The sequence below is a fragment of the Euprymna scolopes genome, chromosome 38, assembly GCF_053919585.1.
Source record: "Euprymna scolopes isolate OS-2025 chromosome 38, ASM5391958v1, whole genome shotgun sequence".
Taxonomy (NCBI): Eukaryota; Metazoa; Mollusca; class Cephalopoda; order Sepiida; family Sepiolidae; genus Euprymna; species Euprymna scolopes.
In genome coordinates, this window is record NC_136519.1 from 58,009,104 (window position 1) to 58,030,251 (window position 21,148).

The 21,148-nt window shown below is 32.4% G+C and overlaps 1 protein-coding gene across 11 annotated transcripts in view; it reads right to left on the minus strand.

Annotated features, from left to right (window-relative positions):
• LOC145263161 (solute carrier family 28 member 3-like) overlaps positions 1-21,148 on the minus strand; it is a 688,175-nt gene that overhangs the window by 30,052 nt on the left and 636,975 nt on the right. For all 11 annotated transcript variants that reach the window (XM_080120169.1, XM_080120168.1, XM_080120170.1 and 8 more), the window contains 2 exons: positions 19,218-19,348; positions 10,450-10,618 (listed from right to left, as the gene is read on the minus strand). In XM_080120169.1, the coding sequence (XP_079976295.1) occupies positions 10,450-10,618; positions 19,218-19,348 (300 nt within the window). The remainder of the gene's footprint in view (positions 1-10,449; positions 10,619-19,217; positions 19,349-21,148) is intronic.

Here is a 21,148-nt window from a genome sequence, read left to right on the forward strand (position 1 = left end):
TGGCCTTGCTCGTTACACTGAAGAAATTCTTTTGGGTATTTTTTGGAACATTTGTTGTCAATCATACATGGACAATTTGGATTAAATGGTCCACAAGGTCCATGCACCATATGTGCCATCACTTTAGCATGAAGATCAGGATCTTCCTCTTTGTCAGGGATCTCTGCAGATATGCAGAGATCCATTTTTTCTGGTAGAAGTTTGTCCTCTGGGGACTGCCAGGTGAGGATGTGTGCATGCGGCAGTCCTCTTTTTTGATATTCAATACTGTACAGGAAAGCCCTCAGCCTGCCAAATCCTCCCTTTTTAATAAATTCAAGTAACTTTTTTAGCTTCTGCCTGAAAACCCTGGCAACAATATCTGGACGATCCTGAGGGTCTTGCCCTTGAAGACAATTTTCTGTAATTTCTGTCCACTTTGGATTTGTTGTGAACGTGATGAAGAGGTCGGCTCGGCCCATTCGCCGAACATATGCCATGGCATCACTTTGACGCTCAAACATGTATCGAGGGCCTCCTGTATAAGTTGCCGGAAGTACAACTCGTTGACCAAACTGTTCTGGATTCCCATCCTCCCTAAGAATTGAATCTCTCAAGTTGTTATAATTGTCAGCTCTCAGGGTCTGTTGCTCACGCCTCAGGAACTGTAAACGTTCTGTTTCAATCTTGCAGTACACATCCACCAGCCATTGTTGAAATAGTCTTCGGTACCAGAGAAAATAGTTTCCAGGCCGAGTCATTAAATGGTACGAATAAAATTGCTGTTGGGTAACTTTTCGCCCATTGGATGCCTTCATGTAGATGTTGTAAGATGGAGAACCATAGGGGTACATTAACGGGTACATTAAAGTATCTTAGAGGGGATGTAGTTCGGAGATCCATTTTAATGTATCATTTCTAAAACGCAAGACAATATCCCGGTTAGCTGTTGGTTCATTCTCCATTAATATTCCAATCTCATACGTTGTTGCTGGAGCATTGAATCGCCGTGGATGCTCTTCTTGCGGCCTTCGGTCTTCCCTTATGACAACTTTATGTTCTACCAAGTGTTCTTCTTCAATCCTCTCCTTTGTTGTTTTCAGCTGACAAATAAATCTGTTGTTCTCATGTAAAAATTCAGTCAGACTTTGGAGAATGTCTCTATTGAGTCTACTGTCACGTCCCCGATTATGTAGTTCCTCTTCCAGACTATCCAAGAAGTAGACTTGAATAAACTTTGCTGTTTCATCTTCAGGTGGTAAAAGACTCCCAATCTGGTGGCAAACCTGGCCTCGAATTCTAAAAGAAGGATTCCACCCATGTACTGTCGCAATTTTGTGACCAAATGATGTCATTGCAAAACAATTGTTATAACAGCGTAGATTTTGCAGAAAATCTTTAGAGATGGGACCATTGCCGGAGAGCAAATCTTGAAGCAACTGAGGCAGTGGTGGAAAGCTATCAAGCACAACTTTGCCAGAAGAACAACAACAACCAGGGGGTTCTCCTTTAAATTTTACAGCTGAGCAATGTTGACATACTTTGTCCATTTTTCCTATATCAGCTGTAGTGAGAGAGTCATTTTTGTTGTAGAGCAATCCTTTTCTATTGCAGTGTTCTATTTCATGGTGTCTCAAAGCAGTCATTCGTTGTCTAGCTGCCTCGTTTTCTGTCAATTGCTGGGGCAAAGTCATACTCTCTCTCCATGCAGCCTCTCGTTGTTGCCCTTGGTATAGGCGAAAGCTTCGTTGGGTTTCCGATTCATTCTGATGTCGTTGAGCCACTCTCAACTGACCTTGTGTACGTCTACTTACCTCATATAATTCATTCGATCGTAATATTGCTTCTCTTTCCAGTGCATATCTTTGCCTTTCTTGAATTTCATCTTGTGATGAATTTAACCGCCTTACAGCATGTCTAGTTCTGTCAGCTTCACGTTGGGTTTCTCTTTCCAAATCTGACAGTCTTGCTCTCCTTTCTCTTTGACGTATCCTGTTAAGTTCTAGACGTCTTTCTCTATCTGAATTGTTTTCATTGGAGCGAATTGCAGCAACTCTTAGTCTATTAGCTTCCAATCTTTCCATTCTTTCTTCCTCACTTTCGTTTCTACTTCGTTTGGGTGGCATAATTTCGGTTTTAAACGGAATTGTTTAACGATATTAATGATTGTAAATTAATTAAGCGTAAAGGAAATGTATACTAACTGAAATGGACGAACTATAAATAATATTTCTGAATAGTACAATTATAAACAATTATATTGTACCTATTTACTATGCCTCCCCACGGGACAGAGTTAGACACCAGGGTCGTTTTTTAACGTGGAGAAAAGGTACAAAAATAAAAATTGTCTCAGTCGTGAAGGATTTCTCCTCCACCGAAAGAGAACAAGAAAATGAAATGCAGCATCTGAAGAACAGATACTACACTTTGATCTTGACCAAAAGGAATGAATAAAAGCGACCTACGTGTGACTCATTACTTCCGGGTGTAAACGTCACAGTCTAAAAGTAATAATTAAAAAAAAAAAGTAAATGTAAAATAAATGTAATACCAACTTAGGTTAACTAAGTAAACAGTACAATTAAAACAGTTCTATTAAAACAAATAATTACTAAGATCTAGGTAATTGTTAGTCTCATTGTTATGGTTTTAAAGAAAAAAATGTGTAAAAAAAGTTCTGCTTTTGTGAGTACGTGTATTTCTTTTAAATTACATAACCTTTTTATTTGATTAATTATATCTCTTTTAAATTTATATATTTTGTTAGTAAACTGGAAGAAATTCAGTTGAATAAAACCTTGTTCGTGTTCTTTACGTTAAACTCATATTTTTATAAAAGGTTCATCCGGTTTAAAGAAAGCACTAAGTTTAAATAAGACTGGAAATAACTAATTCAATGTATAAATAGAAAAATGAAATAAATATAAGCTTTAAGTCTTAAGATAGTAATAATCAAAATGTAATAAATTATTTGTAGTTCAAATCTATGATAAGACAGGCTTTCGAAATAGGCTCGACCAGAAAGATTAAATTGGAACGAAATTATAATCTCCGTGCCATTTTCAAAACAACCCCACAAAAGTAACGATATCCTGCAGTTGGTTAAAAATGACAATGGTTGTAAGAAAAATGTAAAAGAAAATGCGCTCATCTGTTTATTTTGACCTGTTTTATTTAATTAAAAAAACATTGGCTATAACTGGAAGAGAGCGTTATGTTTTGGGGGTTGTTTAAAAAATAGAATGGAAATAAAGTTAGTTCCGTTTTAATTGTGTTTAATTGCGGCAAGCGCTAACAAAATCGAAAAATCACTGTTTACATTCGAAATGTTAACTTTTATAGGTTTACAGGTTTGCTGACAAGGCTGGGGGTGTTTAATACAATTATTTTACTAAATTGATTTTTTTCATTTAAAAATAAAATTATTTATTTTTTAATAAAGTTTTATTTTAAAATATTTGTTTTTGTTTATTTATATAAAATTACGATAGTTGAATTGTATTCTTGCAATTATATTGGCAAGTAAAATATAAAAGATTAAAACGGAACGAAATTGAAATTTCCATTACATTTTCAATACAATCCCAAAACATAAAGCTTTCCTCGCCAATGAATTGTTTTGATAATATACGTAAAGTGAAATAAATCGAATATAAAATTAAATGAAAATATATTAAATAATTAAATGTTAAATAGATTTTGTAAATAGTACAGTTGAAATGATTAGAATATTTCCAATATGTAATAAGGTGGAGGTAATTAGTTAAAGAGATTTAATATAATGTGATATGCAAATGAGCATAAGTCATTCGATATGGGGGTGGTTTGTAGACTAGTATATAAAGAAATTAGGCAAAGATTCTTATGTCTCCTATAAGAGAAACATCCTAAAATGGGTTCTAATGTTTCTCTACCAGGAGAGATCTACCCTCTTACCTCCTTTATATTTCATTGATGATGGAGAGCTGTACACACAGACAGAAACACACGAACCCTATTACTTTATAAAAATATAGAAGTATCTCATATATTTTCACCTTGAAATATTTTTTCCACTATATATAATTGAAAATATAAAAACTCATAATACTCGATAATGCGTTATCTGGGATACTGGTCAGCAATCCCGTTTTTGTCTGATTTCCAAAACCCTTATAACCCATAATAGATTACTGAATCCCAACTATAAGCATTTTATAGTCTTACTAATATCAGCCATTTTAGAAGAAAATGAGATAAAAACTTTATATATATATATATATATATATATATATATATATATACTAGCATTTCAGCCCGGCGTTGCCCGGGTGTTTGGATGTGTCTGTTGAACAAAAAAAAAATGTGGTAGTAGGAAGGTAGGCTCGCACCCGTAAAGCGAAGGAGGAAAAGGGTAAAAACCTGACGTCTATGCTGTTACGACCACCGCCAAACCAGAAGCGACATTTTTTTAAATTAATGTTAGACAATCTAAAGGAGAGGATAACTTTAAAAAATTTCGGGAGAAAAAAGTGACCCTCCCCTGTAGAAAAGTGCCTAGTTGAAGGGGAAGATATTAATGTTTTTAGCCAATTTTTCGATATTTGTTGTATGAATAGTTGAACTTTAAAACGATACTGATTTTGGTAAAATCCGTCGCCTCTATTGAAAGTTTTAGGCAGACATGCAAACATACATACATTTATATATTGGTAGCTAAACATTTTCGACCCAAACCGATGAAAAAGCTTGCCCTATCTCTGAATACCCTTTATGTAAAATTTCAAATATTTAGACCAGAAATTGTCTGAGTAATTTGGAAGAGACCGCAGAGGTTAATTATTTTTAACTTTGACCCATATTATGACCCCTTAACATTTATTGTTTTGGGCTCAAATCAAGTTATTAAGTTAAATCCATGTCCAAGGAACATATATCTAAAATTTCAAGTGTGTAGATCCAAAATTGTCGGAGAAGTTTGGTAGAGTTCTCAAAGGTCAAATTGTTGAACTTTGACCTCTTAATCGCCAAATGTTTGGCCGAAATGGATCACAAAGATTTTCCCAAATCTCAGTACCCTGTATATCAAATTTCAGTCTGTAGACTAAAAATTGACAGAGTTATTGCGTAGGGAAATGTATACACACAGACACACAGACAGACACTTTCACTTTTATAGACATATATATATATATATATATATATATATATATATACCCATTAACACTCATTATTAGTAGTACAATGATATATAAATACTACGAGATCTAATCTGCCCTATTACCTCGCTGTTGAGCTATATATATTTTATACATTCATTTATTTATTCTTTAATTCATTCTATTTTATTTTATTTTAATTTTAATTTCTAACTTTAATTTTAATGGACATTCAATTAGATTTGACTTAATTTTAATTTGATTTGATTTAATTTGATTTCATTTTATTTTTATTTTATTATTATTATCATTATTATCATTATATTATTATTATTATTATTATTATTATTATCATTATTTCATTTTATTATTGTTATTATTATTATTATTGTTGTTGTTATTATTATTACTATATCATTTTATTTTACTATATCTTGTTAGATACATGCATTATTTTCATAGATTACTCTAATTCCAAAACGTCCATTAAATATTGCTGATATGCATTAGACTTTACTTTATGTACTTGACACATATGTTTCTTTTTAAACAGCATTAAATAGATTGGAAAATAAATAATTACTTGCTTTATTTTTCCCTCTTTCTGTTTTTATTTTACTCTCTTTCTGTATTTCTTTTTATTTATTTCTTTGAATATCACTGAAAACAAGCAATATATAAATACATAGACAGCCCCCTACACCTCCCCCTGTTAGATACTTAATCCCCCGCCCATAATATCATTTGCCTTTCTTTTTATCTTTTTCTTTTTCTTTTCCTTGTCTTTTCTTTTCTTATTTTTCCATATCAATTTTTGCTATGCATACGACTAATACCTTGACCTATATAGTTTGAATCTTCATGTCTAGACTCTTGGCACGTGCCAAATATCACAATATTTTCTTTCTTTCTTCCTCTCTTTAAACTATCTTCCACCCTTACTCCTATTGTCTCTTATCACCGAAATTAATTCAAAATATGGAATAGAAATGAAATTTGATATTTGTTAGCATACTAAGCATAAAAATTTTCACTTATGCAGCTGAATCTGATTTTTTAATGTCTTTTATGCTTTCTTTTATTTTGCCTCTGATATATTTTTATTTATATATTCACCACTTGGATTTACCACTTGGTGTTAATTTTTGAATCTTATATAAACAAAATCTTTGCCGGATATCTTATATAACCAACGGTGAAATGAAGGAAATATGTTTGCATGTGATTGCGACCTAATACCTTGGAAGGACTAGAAGACGTGATGGATCTCTATATCTAAAATGTTTTAATAACTTTAATTTTCTATGTTTATTTCTAGCAAGTTAGTATAGCTAGTAAGGTACAAACTGTGACATGCCCCTTCTGAGGTTAGCGTTATTATCCGATCATGATAAATTAATTTAAAAAAAAAATTTTTTTTCAGGTTGCGTAAAAGGATGCGAGGAGCTAGATGCCAGTCCGTATTTAATTGACTTCCTCTATCAAAAAGAGCATTTTAAATGGGGGTAACAATTATCTGCCCTTCTCGACTTAAACACGGACTATAGGCTTGTGTATTATATAAAATAGATATCAGATGAATAGATAGATATATTTAGCAATCGGCTGTCGGTCGGTGTAAGAAATGGTGGGTCAGAGAAGTTTTAGCATATGTTTTTAACATGAAAAGATAATCAATTCAACATGTATTGTTACATTTTTAGTAAAAAAAAATGTAATTAATTATTTTTTTAAATGTTGTTCGAAATCGAGAGAGAATAAGAGTTTGTTTGTTTTTTTATTTTCATCAATTTTGTTGTCGTCTGTTCTCAGTCAAAAAATAATCACAACGAGAGAGGATGTGAAGAGATATATAGAGAGTGGACAAAAGAAGAAAAGAAAGAGAATAGCTAACGAGCACTGACAGTAGAGGAGAAAGAAAGAAAAAAGAAAAAAAACAGCTAGCAAACGTTGGCAGGCTGTATAGAGAGGAGGAGGTGAAAATATGTATATGGAGAGAGGGGCCATTTTAACTTGCACGCTTATAAAAGACAAAAAAATGGAGTCTGCCCCTCGCTACCAAGCGAAACAGTCGTCAACCGCGACACTGCGAGCAGTTGTAATATTAGCAGTAATATAGCATTGCAGTTGATAAAGCCAAGGACGGCACGCTTAATAAACATTGGAAAGGAGTGCACTTGATGTATTTGGAATAAGTTTTTGCAAAAGGAAGCCGGATAAGACGGAAACAATTCGATGAATATTGAAAAGGCGTCTACTTAAGATATTTTGGGAGCCAGTTTTTCGGAAGGAGATCGGATAAGAAGAAGAAAGAAGTAAAGACGCTAAGACAGTGAGTGAAAAAATCTCTCTCTCTCTTTCTCTCCCCTTACTCTCTTTTTGTTTTGAACTGAGCAGACGACAATGACCAGTACGAAAATGTCGTATTTAAGTCTGGCATATATTTAACTTGAACATTCTCTCTCGATAAAGACAATTTATTTTCTTTCACGCATTACATTTTAAACTATCAAAACAATTGCATTTTTTTTTGGTGTTGTTATGAATAAACTTTCATTCATACTTCCCATCAGCCTTTTGTTTGTTATTTCGGTTGTGTTTTTCTATCTTGTATTTTACCGTTGTCTCTGAAGAATTTGGATAATCCCTTCTCGTATTTATTTTGTTTTAATCCCGGGATTTTTTTTTTAATTATTGTTGCGATCCTATCTCTACAGTCCCCAGTGGAGATAGCCAATTCGTAACAGTATATATATATATATATATATATATATATATATATATATATATATATATATATATATATATATATATATATGTATTCCTTTTTTATTTTAATGAACAGAATCAAAGAACGAATAGGTAATACAAATTTCAAAAGGTGATAATATACATATAAGTTCATAAGTTTTTCTTATCTTTTTCCTTTTTTCTTTCTCTTGTTTATTTTATTTATTTATTTTTTGAGCTCCCTGTTGGGACGAATTCATAACAAAAATAACTTACAGGGTGCTCCTCTTTATGCCATTTGGAAGAAAAATTTATAACAGAAATAATTTACAGGGTTATGCCCCTTATACCAATATTCACCTTTTATCCTTTTTTTATAATAGAATAAGGGGGACTACTCCTGTTGATTTTCCCTTTTGCTTATTTTATTTGTTGTTCTTTCTTTCGGACGATATTTTTTTAATCAAATTCTAGCGAGACTTCTGAGTTTTTGATATTTAATAGTATCTCTCGCCTTGGTTCGATATATATATATATATATATATATATATATATATATATATATATATATCTTTATGACTGACAAATGAGAAGAGTAAACGATAAACCAACCTTTAGTTTTACGCTGGTTGACAGCAAATATGTTTTTACTTTTCATATTTCTCGTGGTGTTGTCTTTTTTTATCAGCGGAGTTGCATAGATGTCTATCGTTCTTAAAATCTTTTCTGCAACAAACTTGCATTTCAAATTCTCAACGGTTAACTTTCTTCGAAAAAATGCTGATCATATTTTTCTGAATTTTAAATATATCAGCTTTATTCTTTTCTTTGTTTTATTGTCGCTGTCGCCGTTGCCATCGTTGTCATGGTAATGGTTATTGGTTCACTTGGTCGTTTTAATTCCTTCCCGTCTCAGAATTTTAACGATTAAATTTATTCATTTTTATTAATACGATATTAACATATTTCAATATAGACAAAAAAGACTAAAACAATTTGCTAATATTTTTCCCCTGAAGAGATGTATACACATCGAAAACTCATGGGTTAAGGAAAAAGATTTATTCAATTGTATTCTTTGTTTTCAAACAATAAAAAATTCTGTATTTGAAGATTAATTTTTCCAATCATAAAATTTGAATGCATAAATTTTGATATATATTTGATACGATATATATATATATATATATATATATATATATATATATATATATATATATATATATATCGTATACCTATTACGAAAGCTGGTTAAGGGAGATTCTGTCACATTTTGCCACGAACTATGACCGTTATATCTATTAGTAAAACTTGATACTACACAGCTTAGATTTTTAGCCATGTTGTAATTAGTGCGAACATAGATTATGATGTTTTTTTTTTTGTTTTTTTTTACACAGTGATCACCACTTATCAAGGCCCGGAAGCCACTCATGGATAAGGGTTATTGCAAGTACATTACGTTAGTGAGGAGATTTTATGAAGTGTTTAATTAAGGGGGCGGTTCATTAGGAATTTGTTAACATTAGACTTGAAGACATCCAAGTTGTAGTCCGGAGGGAACCAGGCAGACGGAACAGAGTTCCACAGGCGTGCAGTTCTAAGAAAGAAGCTTTGTTCATGGAATCCGCGTTTTGATTTAGGCACAGATATAGAGTGGGGGAAATTTTTCACAGTGGATTCAGCTAGATTGGTGTTTTTCGTGAAAGATTGGCGAGGGGGGACCAGGGATTGGAGTTCAGACGAGCACCTGCCATGAAAATAACGATGATGTAATGATTTTTAAGTCATAAATGTGATGAAACGAATTTCCGTCATATTTAGCAACACATGGCAGCAAGTCATGGTATCATATACCAGAAGGAACTGTCATATATCATCAACTATAATTACTGAATTCCTAGAGATTCATACCTAGAATAACGGAGTCGTTTAATCAGGTGTAGAAATATGGGACTAGATAGAAAGAAAAAATTGCAACCCTAGTTGAAGTCAGGGTCTTTAATAATGCTGGCATGAACAGAACTGAAAGGGAGAAGATAATGCACATACTAAGGTTATATGTGGAAGCTAAAAACAAACTGCAATTTTAGGATACTTTTCATCATTTCAGTAATCATGAGATCAATCAGGCCCATGAATAATAATTTCAAAAACTCGTAACTATACTCGATGAACTGTGCAACAGTGATACAAAAAATGTGCATAAAAGTAGGTTAAGAATTTAAAACAGATCACTCAGTCAGAATCTCTGAAATAGCCGGTTTTAATCTGGTATCTAATAGGATGTCAAAAAAATTTTTTAATCTGGTATCTAATAGGATGTCAAAAAAATTCTTTTTAATCTGGTATCTAATAGGATGTCAAAAATTTTTTTTTAATCTGCTATCTAATAGGATGTCAAAATTTTTTTTTTAATCTGGTATCTAATAGGATGTCAAAAATTTTTTTTTAATCTGGTATCTAATAGGATGTCAAAAATTTTTTTTTAATCTGGTATCTAATAGGATGTCAAAAATTTTTTTTTAATCTGGTATCTAATAGGATGTCCACTCACAGACAAAAAAAATGATAGATTAGAAAGAGACCAAAAACTTACCTCAAATGTAAGCTTTTCGATGTTGACTCTTTGTCCAAACCAAGTTAAGGCTGCATTGACGAATGAAAGAATAGAAAGGAAAGCGATCAAGTTGACAACGATATTGGCAATCAATTTAATCGATTGACTCGCGCCGCTTGATGCAGCATCGATAGCGTTTTTCTGATCGCTGCAAAAATAAATAAATAAATAAATATATATATATATTTATAAATATACCGCATCACTCAGTTTTGAGTGGCCACTCCGTAAATTTAAATGTTCTTTTTTTATTTTTCATTTTTCTTGTTTTTTTTTCGGATTGTTCGATAGTAAAGGTAAATATGATAAGCATTAAATGTGTTTTGGTAATTTTCATTAGAAAGAAAATAAATATATTTAAAAAAAATGCTGAAAAAAGAGGGGGTCATGAAAAAGAGTCTACTTAGATTCATCTAACGACGTTGTTTTCTTTAAATTCATATTTGATAAGAATTATTAAAAATGCACAATATCCCAATAAAAATAAGATAAATTTTTATGAAGATGGAAAAAGGACAATCTCTTAATTGTATAGCTAAACAGTTTGAAATGCATGGATTAACAGTGAAAAAAATATGGAAAAAATATGTAATCTTCCAAAAGCCTATAAAAAGAGAAAGCTGACAGAGAAAGATGAAAGGAGACTTTGCTTAAATTCAAGAAAACTCCCTGGGTGGTGGATGGGTGTGGCTAAGCACCTTGCAAATACAGATTTGTCAGTAAATATATCTCTTTCTACATGTAAGAGAAATATATCTTATATATTATTATATTATACATTATTAAATATTATTATATTATACATTATTAAATATTATTATATTATACATTATTAAATGTCGGTAAATATATCTCTTTCTACATGTAAGAGAAATATATCTTATATATTATTATATTATACATTATTAAATGTCGGTAAATATATCTCTTTCTACATGTAAGAGAAATATATCTTATATATTATTATATTATACATTATTAAATATTATTATATTATACATTATTAAATATTATTATATTATACATTATTAAATGTCGGTAAATATATCTCTTTCTACATGTAAGAGAAATATATCTTATATATTATTATATTATACATTATTAAATGTCGGTAAATATATCTCTTTCTACATGTAAGAGAAATATATCTTATATATTATTATATTATACATTATTAAATATTATTATATTATACATTATTAAATATTATTATATTATACATTATTAAATGTCGGTAAATATATCTCTTTCTACATGTAAGAGAAATATATCTTATATATTATTATATTATACATTATTAAATGTCGGTAAATATATCTCTTTCTACATGTAAGAGAAATATATCTTATATATTATTATATTATACATTATTAAATATTATTATATTATACATTATTAAATATTATTATATTATACATTATTAAATGTCGGTAAATATATCTCTTTCTACATGTAAGAGAAATATATCTTATATATTATTATATTATACATTATTAAATGTCGGTAAATATATCTCTTTCTACATGTAAGAGAAATATATCTTATATATTATTATATTATACATTATTAAATATTATTATATTATACATTATTAAATATTATTATATTATACATTATTAAATGTCGGTAAATATATCTCTTTCTACATGTAAGAGAAATATATCTTATATATTATTATATTATACATTATTAAATGTCGGTAAATATATCTCTTTCTACATGTAAGAGAAATATATCTTATATATTATTATATTATACATTATTAAATATTATTATATTATACATTATTAAATATTATTATATTATACATTATTAAATGTCGGTAAATATATCTCTTTCTACATGTAAGAGAAATATATCTTATATATTATTATATTATACATTATTAAATGTCGGTAAATATATCTCTTTCTACATGTAAGAGAAATATATCTTATATATTATTATATTATACATTATTAAATGTCGGTAAATATATCTCTTTCTACATGTAAGAGAAATATATCTTATATATTATTATATTATACATTATTAAATATTATTATATTATACATTATTAAATGTTATTATATTATACATTATTAAATGTCGGTAAATATATCTCTTTCTACATGTAAGAGAAATATATCTTATATATTATTATATTATACATTATTAAATATTATTATATTATACATTATTAAATATTATTATATTATACATTATTAAATGTCGGTAAATATATCTCTTTCTACATGTAAGAGAACTTTAAGGAGGCGTAATTTTTAAGCTTGCAAAAACAAAAAACACTAATAAAAATGAGGCATGTTGTTAAAAGGAAAAAGGTCTGTAAGAATATGTTTAAAAAAACAGGCACTTGATAATATTGTCTACTTCGATGAATGCAGGATAGACGTCTATCCAAGGGGCCGAATATATGTAAGAACAACCCCATACCTACGTAAGAACAACCCCATACCTACGTAAGAACAACCCCATACCTACGTAAGAACAACCCCATACCTAGGTAAGAAGTACAAATATGTCAGAAAAACCATCAATTAAATCAATATTTGAAGATGTATCAAAGCTACTGGGGAAATGCATGAAACTATATACATGTAACTTGAACAGTCATAAATACCAAGATATGTTGGATCAAACATATCTTCCAACCCACCAAAATGAGCATGTATTTATGTAGGATGGGGCAAAGTGGCACACCTCTAAAAGTTCTAGAAGATTTTTTGAAGAAAAGGGTATTACTGTGTTGGCTGACTTAAACCTCATAGAAAATCTTATTGGAGGGGGGGATTTAAATTAGGAAAAATTTTTTGAAATTTAAATTAGGAAAATATACACCAAGGAAGGTGGCTCAATTACGGGCCAATGTTAAAGAGGAATTCAACAATATCCCAAATTCTTACATAACAAAGCTCTATGATTCGGTGTCAAAGAGGTTTTGAAACAAAGGCTGACACACAAAATATTAAATGCAAAACCATGCATACCATCTAAAAAATTCCAACAAAAACCTAACAGCCAGCCATGGTTCTCCCCAGAATGTGCTGCTGCTATCGCGCACAGAAATCACTTTTTCCATAGCTACCAACGTAATAGATGTACTGAGACTAAAGCTGCTTTCAGGACTGCCAGCAACCACTGTAAAAGAGTAATAAAAAATGCAAGAGAGCTATATGCCCAGTCTGTTAAATCCAATGTAGCTGATCAGCGGCTTGGTTCCCACCAGTTTTGGCAAATAACAAATAGGATCCTGAACAGAAGTGTGCGTTCTATCCCAACCATTATCAATGGACCAGAGGTTATCTCGTCAGCGTCAGACAAGGCCAAACTATTTGCAAAGAACTTTGCAGCTAATTCTACCCTATGCGACGAAGGCCATAAACTCCCCATATTTCCTCCTATAACACAGAACAAGCTAGGTAACATACAAATATCCGTGTATGAGGTCGCCACGCTAATAAAAAACCTAGATTCCAGTAAAGCAACTGGCCCTGATGGCATCCCAATTATAGTGTTAAAAAAGCTTCAACCAGAACTTGCTCCCATACTTACGAAACTATTTAAGCGCTGCCTTAAGGAGAAGTGCTTTCCGACCCCCTGGAAGACCTCATCAGTTTGCCCTGTATTTAAGAATTCAGGTGATAAGTCATCTCCCTCTCAATACAGACCAATAAGTCTTCTCTGTGTTATGAGTAAGTTACTGGAATCAATATTAAATAGAGAAATAGTCAACCACCTCAGCAGGAATAACCTTCTTAGTGACACACAATATGGTTTCCGCTCTGCAAGATCTACCGCAGATGTGCTGACGGTTATATCCCACAGGATTAGTGAATCTCTTTACAAAGGCTTCCTTTCTAGGGCAATTGCTCTTGACATATCAAAGGCCTTTGACAAAGTATGGCATAAGGGTCTACTTCACAAGATTTCCAGCTACGGTATAACTGGAAATGTTTTCTCAATCATTAAATCATTTCTCTCCGATAGGCTCATAAGAGTAGTGGTAGATGGACAAAAATCGGAGGCCTGCAATATAAATGCTGGAGTCCCTCAGGGGTCAATCCTGGGCCCAACTCTCTTCCTGATCTACATCAATGACCTCCCTAAACACATACTTAAATCATTCGTTGACATCTATGCTGATGACACGACCATCTACGGCAACACATCAAAGGCTGTAAATGACGAAGTTCTCTCGGATTCTCTCTCCTCTGATCTCGAGCGCGTGGTTCAGTGGGGGAAGATGTGGCTAGTTACCTTTAATGCATCTAAAACCAAACTCCTATCCTTACATCATCAACGCTCTGATCCCCAGCTGGCATCAATTGTGATGGATGGCTCTCGTCTGGGTGAGGCCCCGTGTTTTGACAAGCTTCTGGGTTTGATCTTTACTCCTGATCTGAAATGGAACACGTACATCAAGTCTGTTGCCAAGGTCGCAGGAAAGATGGTGGGATCCTTCTACCGCTCCAGAAGATATCTCACTACTGATGCAATTCTCTATCTATATAAAAGCCAAGTACGTCCAAGGATGGAATACTGTTGCCATATCTGGGCAGGAGCTGCCAAAAACAGCCTATCATGCCTTGACAGAGTACAAAATAGACTTCGTGGTTTAGTGGGGGATGCCCTTTTCTCTACCCTGCAACCCCTCTCCCACAGAAGAGACGTTGCGAGCCTATCCTTGCTTTATCGTTATTTTCATGGCAGGTGCTCGTCTGAACTCCAATCCCTGGTCCCCCCTCGCCAAACTTTCACGAAAAACACCCGTCTAGCTGAATCCACTGTGAAAAATTTCCCCCACTCTTTATCTGTGCTTAAATCAAAACGCGGATTTCATGAGCAAAGCTTCTTTCTTAGAACTGCACGCCTGTGGAACTCTGTTCCGTCTGCCTGCTTCCCTCCGGACTACAACTTGGATGTCTTCAAGTCTAATGTTAACAAATTCCTAATGAACCGCCCCCCTAATTAAACACTTTCTAAAATCTCCTCACTAACGTGATGTACTTGCAATAACCCTTATCCCTGAGTGGCTTCCGGGCCTTGATAAGTGGTGACCACTGTGTAAAAAAAAAAAAAAAAAAAAAAAATGTAAAAAAAAAAAAGGAAGAAGTGAAGAGATTGAAAGAACTATTATCATTAAAACAAATATTTATATATAAAAACTTTAAATTAAAAAGTTTAAATTTTTTGTTCATATGTCATACTGGCCACTTTTACAAACATTTGATTTTAAATTTCTTTTTAAATGACGACCTTTATCGACTTTTTTTTAAATATCCCCCCCCAAATGGTGTTTATTCCAGAATCCGTTGTTAACATGGAGAGGTTGAGGGTGTTTATTCTGAAAGCCGTTCTTAACAAAAAATAAATAAATTAAAAAAAAACTAAATCATTTACTGATAATTCTCACTTTTACAAATATTTTTTAATTTATATGCGCGGATGAACAAATTGTTGAATAGTGCGAAAACAAAACGTTTTTGTAATAAACTTTGGGATAATTTTTTGGGTAAATATTTACATTTAGGTCCACCTCCACAAATTTCTTTTTTAAATGACGACTTTTATTGATAAATAAATTTACTTCTCCGCAACTTTTATTGATAAATAAATCTACTTCTTTGCCACGGGCACTGAACCCCTCCTTTTTTTTTTAATAGTATTTTCTGGTGGGTATGCTGACAACAAATATCAGTTAAATTTTGCAAATAGCCTCCCCTCCAAAAGTGGTGTTCATTCCGGAAGCTGTTCTTAAGATGAGGAGGTTGGAAGGTGATTATAAGGTGGACCTAATCTAAAAAAAAAAACAAAAAAAACAAGCAAGTTTTTTATGCGCACATAAGCAACTATTTTTTTATTAACTTTTTTTTACTTTTTTATTTAAAAATTAGTAAATTTCAATGAATAGAATAATAAATCATTTATCATTAATATGTGTTTTTGGTTTTGTGTTGAATGAAACTTTTTTTTTTCATTACAACAATAACGAACCAATTTAAATCTTCCGGCATGCATTTAAGGGTTACGAAATTATCAATAAATCATTTAGTTACTAAGCCAACGTCAGTAAATAAAAAAATGTTACGTGCGCATGCATTAGCCTTGACTGGGGGGGGCTAAGGGAGCGACCATTAAATAATTATGCTAGTCGCTATGGAACTCAACGCCCAAGGAGTACCTAAAGTGGCACTTATTCACTTATGTTATCGTGCTATTTTTTAAAATAGTATTTTCATGTTAAATTCAAATTTTACAATATGTTTTTCTTTTATTAATTTGTTAAGTGAAAGTACAGATAACCCGGTCGGTTTCTAATGTGAGGAAAATCTAGCCCCCCCCCTCAAAAAAGGGGTACTCTGAATAATAACAAAACATTAAGATTGCCTCAGTCTCGAAAGAGAACGAGGAAACAAACGGTGAAGTGTAGTTCACCTTCTGTTTCTCTCCCCCCTCTCTTCCTCTCTTAATATCTCTCTCTATCCATCTCTCCCTTTCCCTCTCTCAATCTATCTTTCTCTGTATATCACCCTCTCCATCTCTCTTTGAGCCCCTTTCTCTCTCTAACTCCCTCTATCTCTCTCCTTTCCTCTGTCTCATCCCTCTCTGTTTCTAACTCTCCCCCTCTCTCTGTTTATCTATCAATCCCTTTATCTCTCTATCTCCTTCTCTTTCTCTATTTTCCTCTCACTTTCTCTTTTCTATCTATATATCTTCCTCTCTATCTGTCCATCTCTAATCCCTCATCCTATTTTAGTCTCCTAAATTAATTACAGTGAATAAGGCATTGTCAAAACATGGATAAATCCTATTTTAGTCACCTAATTTACTGACTGTGAGAATAGAAGTTATTTGGAAATTACTTCTACCTTGAACAGCACCAGAAGTAACTGGTAAAACCTTTCTAATTAAATTGATTTTGGCAGCCATTTAGGAACAAAATGACATAGCCTTAGCCCTTGCTACATGAGGAATACCTGCGACCTTGCTGCCAAGTAAAAGAATTATTTATTCTACTTTAAAACATTCAATTTTTCAAAAATCTCATGTTCGTGGGGAAAATATTGCAGAAATGCAAACTTATTGTTTAGGATGAATGCACAATGGTACGCAAAAAATCACTTGAGGCTCTTGGTCGATCCTTGCAAGATTTGCGTGGCAATGTCAGACCATTTGGGAATGCAGTAATATTGCTTGCAGGAGATTTCAGACAAATGTTACCTGTTATTCTTCAATCAACACCAGCAGATGAAATAAATGCTTGCCTCAAATACTCTACTTTTTTGTTCCATGTGAAGACATTAAACTTAACTCAAAATATGTATGTCCAGTTGCAGACTGTTCGACCCACACAAAAACATTTGCATCACTTGTGGGAAATTGGGTACGAAAAAGTGCCAGCTGATCAGAGTTAAGGGCAAAATTCTTTGACTTTTAACTTCTGTAATTTCTGTAATTTTATTTCATCAAAAGAATAGTTAGTTTAAAAGGTTTTTGCAGATATTCAAATTATAAGAATTTCATTTGACTGAGTGAATGAGCTATTCTTGCAGGTCAATACAAAGATGCCCATGAACTTAATGCTATTATTCAATGTAAAATTCCAAGTGAGGTAGTCAAATACAAATCCATCGACACTGTTGTGAAAGCAGATAAAGTGGTTAATTATCCAACAGCTATATTTGCCAGGGATGCCACCGCATGTATTGCAACTGAAATTTGGTGTACTAATTATCATGTTGTGAAATATAAACCAATCCAACCTTTGCAATGGCACATAGCTTGCAGTAAAAAAAAATAACAAACAATATCATAGAAACAACAATCTTAACAGGACCTTTCACAGATGAATATATCTTCATTCCATGCATTCCTATGATTCCACCGGATACATCATTACACTTTAGGAAATTGCACTTTCAAATTTTATTGTCATTTGCAATAACCATCAACAAAGTACAGGGAACAATCTTTACTATTGTGGGCCTTATAGTTACACACTGACTGTTTTTTCACATGGACAATTTATGTTACATATTCAAGAGTCACCAAACCGGAAAATCTCTATATCAGCTAAGAAAATGGAACAACAAAAACTGTGTACCCATGCAAAATGGAAAATTAAACCTATAAGAAACATGCTTTTTCTCATTTTGGAACTTTTTCCATTGCGCCAATTTGAGCCAAGGAACGCGTGGCAGGGTACAGCTAGTATATATATATATATATATATATATATATATATATATATATAATTATTTTTTAATTTGATCTTTTCAGCATTAAAAAATGTCGACATTTTTATTGACCTACATTTATGCTTTTTAGTTTTTTAAACATGAAATATAAGGGGTTGAAAAACTAAAAAAAATATTTCCTCGAATATATTTAACAATACGTAGTTTAACTATGTAAGCTTATTTAATCCTGAATAAATATTGAAACTTTCAGGAAAATGCGGCTATTATTTGATTTTTGTTGGATTTTTTTAACATGGGTATGCTTACGGCTTCAAAAACATTACCACATAGGAACGTTGTTTTAAAGAGTGTATAATGTAAACAAGATGTCTATTTTGGAGTAAAAATTTAAAAAGAATAGCAGTTTATTTGAAGCTTTTTCTTTTAAATGGTAAAAAGTTAGGATAGTAATATTAAATTATAGTTACATCATGTTACATACAGGGGGGTTGTAGCGCGCGTTGGAGGTTCCTACAAAACTAAAAGTAAACATTCATAACTTACCCTATATTTAATTTGTTGTAGTCTTTAGTGGAAGCTTTCGAAGGTTTCGTTTCTGGATAGATCAACTTTGACATAGCAAGAGCAGCCGGGGCGGACATCACAGACGCCGAAATTAGATGCTGTGCTTTTACCTGTGCAGACACGAATGAAATCTATACGTTACTGGAAATATATTGGCATTAAAATATTTCACAACTTAAATCCACTACACAAACAGATTTTAATTCCTTAACAAGGAATTTTGTTTAACAAATTATCAGTTAATGATGTGAACTTTATACATATTAGTTGCCTAGAAGGTCACGGGGTAGTACAGCCATAGCAGATAAACTGAAGCTTCTTTAAAGGACACTATGAAGGCAAATTTTGGCTTATTTTATTGGTTTGAAAGTATAGGTTCTTTTTTACTAATTTTCATAAAAGTTTAACAATACAATACTTTTCACAAAACCTTCAAAGTTTAATGTAGTTTTGTCTCATAGAACCAAAAGCATTTAAATATTCAATTTGGCTACCAGTGTTACATACAGGGGGGGTTGTAGCGTATAGTATATATATATATATATATATATATATATATATATATATATATATATATATATATATATATGGGGCGGGGGGCAATTTTATAAGTTCCAAATCTCAGCGAACGTTGATCAGAATTTAACAGATTTAAGATCATTGTGAAAATGACCTGCATTGTGTAGTGGGCTGAAACAACAGCAGCAAGTTTTATCCTCCCCTCCATCAAGGTCAGAGGTGTTGGAGAAATAAATAAATATATATATATATATATATATATATATGTGTGTGTGTGCGTGTGTGTGTGTCTGTGTGTGTGAGTTGAGAAGGAAGTTCGTGCAAAATTGTTAGTTTTCATTTCAAATGATGTATTGTCAAATAAGTGTTCGTTATTATACAATGTTAAAGGGATTTTTACGCTCTATCTAATCGTTAAATTACAATGATTTCCAAAAGAAATATGTTACCTTTTCAGAAAGTTGAATACAAGATGGACAAAAGTGAGACGTAATCCCTCATTGGGGAGCTTTAGATCCCCCCAGAGGCCCGAGGAGGGCCGAATAGCTATGCTAAGATAGCTTAAATGAATCTTATATTTTTTTCTTTATTGAAAATTTATTGAGAAAAAGAGGTGGAAAAAGTTTTTATTGGTTTTTGCTTAATTTTTTTTTATGTGATTGCATAATTGTTTTGTTTTTTGTTGCTTATATTGAGTTAAATTCTGAAGAGGAAGTTCTTTTGTTTTTTTGCTTTTTAAACGAAATCGCTTTTAAATATTTTGTTTATACCGAGCTAAATTCTAAGGGGGAGGAAAAGAAGGAAGAGGAACGTAACTTTCCTCTGTGTGAATTGTACACATTATTATTTTTATGGTTTTTTTTTTGTTCTTGGTTGAGTATCATTTGGGCGTAAAGGGATAATCAATGATATTGATGAAATAGATGGCTGAATTGTGAAAATGCCGACTGATGCTGTCAAGAGCGAATCGCTCCCGAAAAAGGGAGAAGTTTACACCGATCAGAATATAGATAGTGAACAGGAGGCAGAAGCCCTGGTTGAGTTAGTCATGGGGCGTGGCCGACCAGAAAATTTTACCAGGGAGCGGCGGGGGTTGGCGGAAAATTTCTCTAGCTCTTTTGGGGAGGTTGGAATCTCCCGAATTTAGAGGGGATCCAGGTGAACTGGATAATTGGATACATTCTATTTTGAAGAAAAAACAGTTTATGATCTTACAGATAGGGAGGTGATCTCGATGGCATGTGAACACATGTCAGGGTCAGTCTCAAGGTTTATTTGCCAACAGATAATCGATAGCCCTCAGTTGAAATGGGAACAATTACGAGCAGCTTTAGAAGGAGGGGGGTCTTCTGGGGAGTATCGTCCCTTTGATGCAATGAGAAAGATGGTTC